The sequence below is a fragment of the Rhinoderma darwinii genome, chromosome 1, assembly GCF_050947455.1.
Source record: "Rhinoderma darwinii isolate aRhiDar2 chromosome 1, aRhiDar2.hap1, whole genome shotgun sequence".
Taxonomy (NCBI): Eukaryota; Metazoa; Chordata; class Amphibia; order Anura; family Rhinodermatidae; genus Rhinoderma; species Rhinoderma darwinii.
In genome coordinates, this window is record NC_134687.1 from 656,790,503 (window position 1) to 656,796,502 (window position 6,000).

Here is a 6,000-nt window from a genome sequence, read left to right on the forward strand (position 1 = left end):
CCGACGTGCACGAATGTTCAAGGCCTGGAGGAGTTGTTCCTGTCGAGACCGGAGGTCCATCATATCTGTCCACATCTCTTGTGACGTCATCTTGGTCTTGGATTGACCAGCGGGGTCCATGGCCTTAGCTTCCCGCACGTTTGGTGCGTGGACTCACTGGACCGTACCGCCTTGACGGTATGGCAACTGGCCAACAGGTCACAGTCTACAGTTCGTATAATGTACCTGTGGCAGCTCGGACAGCAGCAATGACCGGCTCGACTGGGACTTAGGCAGCAGGCAGATGTCAGGCATGCGCGGGCTGGCCCTTTAAGAGCGAACACGAGCGTGCACGCGCACCCTACGGGACCCGGCCAAGGTAGCGGAAGTGAGCGCTGGCGTCTCCTGAGGAGGAGACTGGGGCCAGCGCTCGCCGACCCATGGCTGCAGCCGCCAGGAGGTGAGTAAGCCTGACAGCCCGTGGCCATGGACATGACACCGCATCTGCTATTTACTTAATGTGTTCCATAAAATGGAGATCTGGTGACGGTGCAGCCATTATTATCTCATTTTCATGTCCATGAATCTCTAAAATTATCCTGTTAAATGTAGACTGTGGGTTAGGTTATATTTTCAGTAAATATATTAAAGCGGCCTCCCCGGTCTCAGGACAAAATTATAAATCTGATGGGATATATGGGGTAATATTGTCTGGTGCCGTTTAGTTGTGCCCCTCTGCCGTTGATACACTGTTTTTACGGTCCCCTCTGTGTTCTCTCAAAAAGGCCATAGCGCTTCTCTGACTGTCTAAGATACTCCATCTGTTCACGTATTGGACAGAACTGCTCAAGTTAGGTGCTCTGGCAAATCCGAGAACAGTTCGAGGGTCTCAAAGTCAAAGAAGCGCTGCAGTGATTTTGGGACAGCACAGAGGGGACCCTAAAATGGCAAAGCCACGTCAGAGGGACGCAACTGAAGGGCACCAGGTAATGTTAAACCATATACACTATCATAATAAAAACATTTGTCCTGGAACCGAAGGGTTGCTTTAAGTTGTAGTATTAAAATGATTTCTAATTGTTATTGAAGGGCCAAATGTGTTGGTGGAAGAAAGGCTTGATTGCCAGGTAAGGTGGCGCTCACATTTATTTGTTTTATTAAGTCACGGTTTATGTAATAAAAGCGGCGACTAGAAATAGACCAGAAAACTGCACTTTATCATCAATATATTTTATTTTGTTATCAAAGTTTTTTTTCTTTAAGCCAAAGCCTGGAGTAGAATCAAAACAAATTACTTATTCTTCTCCTTCCTGCTTGATCCACTTCTGGCTTTGATTTAAAAAAAAAAAAAAACTGCTTCAAAACTGCATTTGTGTTTCAGTCTGAAATTAATGTTATAAATATTGTCTACTTTGTGGTTTAAAAAAAGAAAATTAAATTCATCCTAATCCTAACAGAAAACTCCAGTAAGAAGTCTGAGGGAAACTCCATGCTATCGATAAATTATAAAGTAGAAGATGAAGATATGCAGAAGTCTGAGGGAGAAAACCTCATTACCGTTAATGTACATCCAGGACTTCACGGTACAGATCTATCATATATTTCCCCTAATCATGAGGAACCTTCTCCTGACCAATCACAGATTATTACCACAAGTACAGCTCAGAAAGGCGGAAAAAGGTTTCAATGTGGTAAAGAGTTCAGAAAAATCTCAGGTCTTTTTACACACAGAATTCACACACGGGAGAAGCCATATTCATGTTCAGACTGTGGGAAATGTTTTACAAAGAAATCCCATCTTGTTACACATAAGAGAATTCACACAGGAGAGAAACCATATTCATGTTCAGAATGTGGGAAATGTTTTACACATAAATCAAATCTTGTTAAACATGAGAGAAGTCACACAGGAGAGAAGCCATATTCATGTTCAGAATGTGGGAAATGTTTTACACATAAATCATATCTGGTTATACATGAGAGAAGTCACACAGGAGAGAAACCGTATTCCTGTTCAGAATGTGGGAAATTTTTTACACATAAATCATATCTGCTTATACATGAGAGAAGTCACACAGGGGAGAAGCCATATTCATGTTCAGAATGTGGGAAATGTTTTACACATAAATCAAATCTTGCTAAACATGAGAGAAGTCACACAGGGGAGAAGGCATATTCATGTTCAGAATGTGCGAAATGTTTTATACATAAATCAAATCTTATTCTGCATGAGAGAAGTCACACAGGGGAGAAGCCGTATTCATGTTCAGAATGTGGGAAATGTTTTACATATAAATTCACTCTTGTTAGACATGAGAGAAGTCACACAGGAGAGAAACCATATTCATGTTCAGAATGTGGGAAAGGTTTTTCACATAAATCAAGTCTAGTTGTACACAAGAGAATTCACACAGGAGAGAAGCCGTATTCATGTTCAGAATGTGGGAAATGTTTTACCTATAAATCACGTCTTGTTATACATGAGAGAAGTCACACAGGAGAGAAGCCGTATTCATGTTCAGAATGTGGTAAATATTTTACCTATAAATCACATCTTGTTATACATGAGAGAAGTCACACAGGAGAAAAGCCATATTCATGTTCAGAATGTGGGAAATGTTTTACAGATAAATCACGTCTTGTTATACATGAGAGAAGTCACACAGGAGAGAAGCCATATTCATGTTCAGAATGTGGGAAATGTTTTATTACTAAAGGCAAACTTGGGGTTCATCAGAGAAGTCACACAGGAGAGAAGCTATTTTGATGCTCTATATGTGGAATATATTTTACAAGGAAATACGTTTTTTAAACGCATAGAATTTTCATGAAACCATATTCTTGTTTGGAATGTGAGAAATAAAATTCTAGGGATTGCTAATCCAGGGAACAGTCATACACCATGGACCAGGAAAAAGGGATAATTCACCTTGTCAAAGTCCTACAGTCCACACAACTTCGCTCACTAAGTATTTCATGCAGTAGGTAAGTAAGCTAGTACATCTAAAATGTAAACAGGGAAGATACTTAGCTAAGATACCAGAAAATTCGCCACTTGGGCAGATGGGTGTTGAGGATCGGTTGGGCTATTCTCTCATGCTCAGGAGTTGGCACCACATCCTGGTTTGTTGTTGTTTTTTACCATTTATTAAAGTAATTGAGGATTGCTTGTATTGTGGAGAGGCCCGACTGGTGTAGTTAGTATTCAAAAACTAAACTGTAATGTAAAAGATAGTAGCATGGGGTATCCGCATGGACAATAAAGCTCCAACGCATTTCAGGGACAGAATGGGATTGTTTGTCAGTGATATGATTCCCCTAGCTGTTCTGCTTCTCATTATTTCACCAGAAGAGCAAAAGAAGAAATAAGTCTAAGGAAACCAATATCATCTGTTATTGTGTTCTTATAATTAAGTGTATGTGAAAGTGATTAACAGATGTTTAAATAAGTACATTCTGTGTGGACTCCATCTTGGATATTTGGAATCCATTTTGTCTTAAAGGCTCAGTTTTGTGTTTGAAGAGTCATGATATTGAGTGATCTTGACCTATGTTACCACCATATATGTCCTGCCTGACGATTATACACTGTCCTCTTTTTATATTTTATGTACATTTTGGTTTTATGGCTGCTTTTTAAATGGTATGGTCAACTGTTTTGTGTCTTAATAAAGAATTTTGTATTTTTTTCTGTATTGGAAAGATATTCTTTATTATAGCATTGATGGAAGTTTTTATTATTATTATTATTATTATTATTATTATTATTATTATTATTATTATTATGTGATATCAGAGGACATTACAGGGAGGAGGTATAAGAGGAGAGGACTACAACTCCCAGCATGTCCAGACTGTTATTATGTGATATCAGAGGACATGTTTTTCTTTTCGTAGTGTATATATTTGTTTTCTATTTTTTTTCACTTTGTGCATATAGTTTAACAGAATAATAACTCCTAAGTCATCACCCCTATAACCTCAATTTTATTGCCCTGGATCTTAATCATGTATCACCTCATGTACGAATTGTCTTTGTGTAACATCTAAATGTTGTGCTTTTTTCGAAGACATTAATTTGTAAACTGCCTTAAGAAGGAGCCTGTGTGCTCTGAAAGCCGCATATAGAAATTTTATGGTTAGCCAATAAAGTTATCATACCTTCTATACTTTTGTCCTTTTTGACACAAAAGTATTTACCATTGCACATTAGCTTAACCTGTAAATTCTCAAATAGGCTCTTTGGTAATATACAAATGGGCCTGAATCAGTCAAAGTACCCAACCGCTAATAATAGCTTCCTAATATCTTTCCATACTTTATGTAAGGAAAGGTACAGTATACCTATTTTTTTATAAGGTTGAGCCCCAAAAATTTGAACTAAAGTATTATATCCTATAGGTACTACTTGATCCAAAAAGTATGTATTTATAGACACTCCCCCCCCCCCCAACCTTTAATTTGTTTAAATTTCACAAGTCCTAGCACAAGAGTACCTGTAATAGTCCAGACAGTAGCAGAGGCTTAGGCATAGATGGAACTTGAAGGTAGATGACGCCAAACAAGGCAGATGATACCAGGCGTGGCAGATGACACCAGACGTGGTGTATGACAACACACGTGGCTCCAACACTGGAAGAGGCCCAGGAACAAACACAGGGCACGGGAACACTGGGAACAGGATATCACTAAGGAACCATTTGCTAAGACTAACATGGGAATACATAACAACGCTCAGGCAAGGAGTGGAAGGGCAGAGTCTTTCTTATAGTCCTGGGTGATCTGGAGATAATTTGTAATTATTTTTATGTGCGCGCTCTGGCCCTTTAAGACCAAAAACGAGCATGCGCACACCCTCGAGAACACTGTTGAGCAGTACGGCCATGAGTGCTGGCGTCTCCTAGGATGGAAATGCTGGCCAGAACACAGAGGTCTGCGGTCGCAGCCATCGAGGGGTAAGTGTGGGTGTTACAAAAACCTACTTATTTCCGATAAATAGTTTTCGGGTGTGTACTGCGCCACTGGAGGCCATCACATGCCATCTGGATACAGCAGAGTGGCCCTTAAACCAAGAGGTCTATGTCGATATCATCCATGTTGCATTCCGCAAATAGATCTATTCCCTTCTGCAAAACATACAAAGTCTCCTGCTTTTTTCTTGTTGACTTTGTCTTTGCTACTCATTTTTTATATATTTTTTTTGTATTTATGTTGCTATAACAATGTGGAATTAAAATTACTAATTTTTAAATATATTCATGAAGATTTTTTTGATTTCTATGCTCTTATGTGGGTCTTGTTTGGTTTGATATATGCTTGGAAGTTTAAACCATCATTACATTATATGGATCACCTATAGGTATGTGTATCACAGGTATCCTGGCAGTTGTGCTTCCTGGGAGAGGTAGTACGCCAACGAGTGCAGAGCGCCATCGTTACAGCCCACAATAGCCACTTATTTTTATTAATAGGCCTAAGCAACGGTTTCCCTTCAAGCCACTGGCTACAATGCGGCATTTGACAATCACATTTGATACAGTTTTCTTCCCTGTTTCCGTCAGAGCAGCATGTATCTGACAAGCTGTTTTGAATCTGTCCCGTTTGGAACACACGCTGATAAAATTGTCCTGCTTTTTATTCTCTCAAGGTTGCCCAGGTCATGGTCAATCACCAATTTTGGTGTATCTCTTGAGGGTACTCTGCACACCACAAAGAAAAATCTTCTTCAGAACAGTTTTCAGTAGACTATGCCCTGTACTTCTCAAGGTGACTATGGCAGTTCGGTTTTCGATTGATATCTAATTCCTGCTATTTATATAAACAATATATAAACACGGTGCCTGCGAGTGCTCAAAGTGATAAAAACAGTGCGTAGACTAATTTCTGTCAAACACATACATCACATTCATCCTTTACAGAGAAATGTATTCATACACACTGTTAAAGAGGGTGGGGTAATTGCGGGATTCACTGTTTAGTGTCACCCACTATTACTACCTCCTTTATAATCAGGGTCACTAG

General features: G+C 39.5%; 1 protein-coding gene across 1 annotated transcript in view; it reads left to right on the top strand.

Moving 5' to 3' along the window:
- LOC142704037 (uncharacterized) overlaps positions 1-3,701 on the top strand; it is a 41,092-nt gene extending 37,391 nt beyond the window's left edge. Inside the window, exon 4 of the mRNA XM_075848257.1 lies at positions 1,437-3,701. Within this exon, the coding sequence (XP_075704372.1) occupies positions 1,437-2,746 (1,310 nt within the window). The 3' untranslated portion in view covers positions 2,747-3,701. The remainder of the gene's footprint in view (positions 1-1,436) is intronic.
- The last annotated feature ends 2,299 nt before the right edge of the window (positions 3,702-6,000 follow it).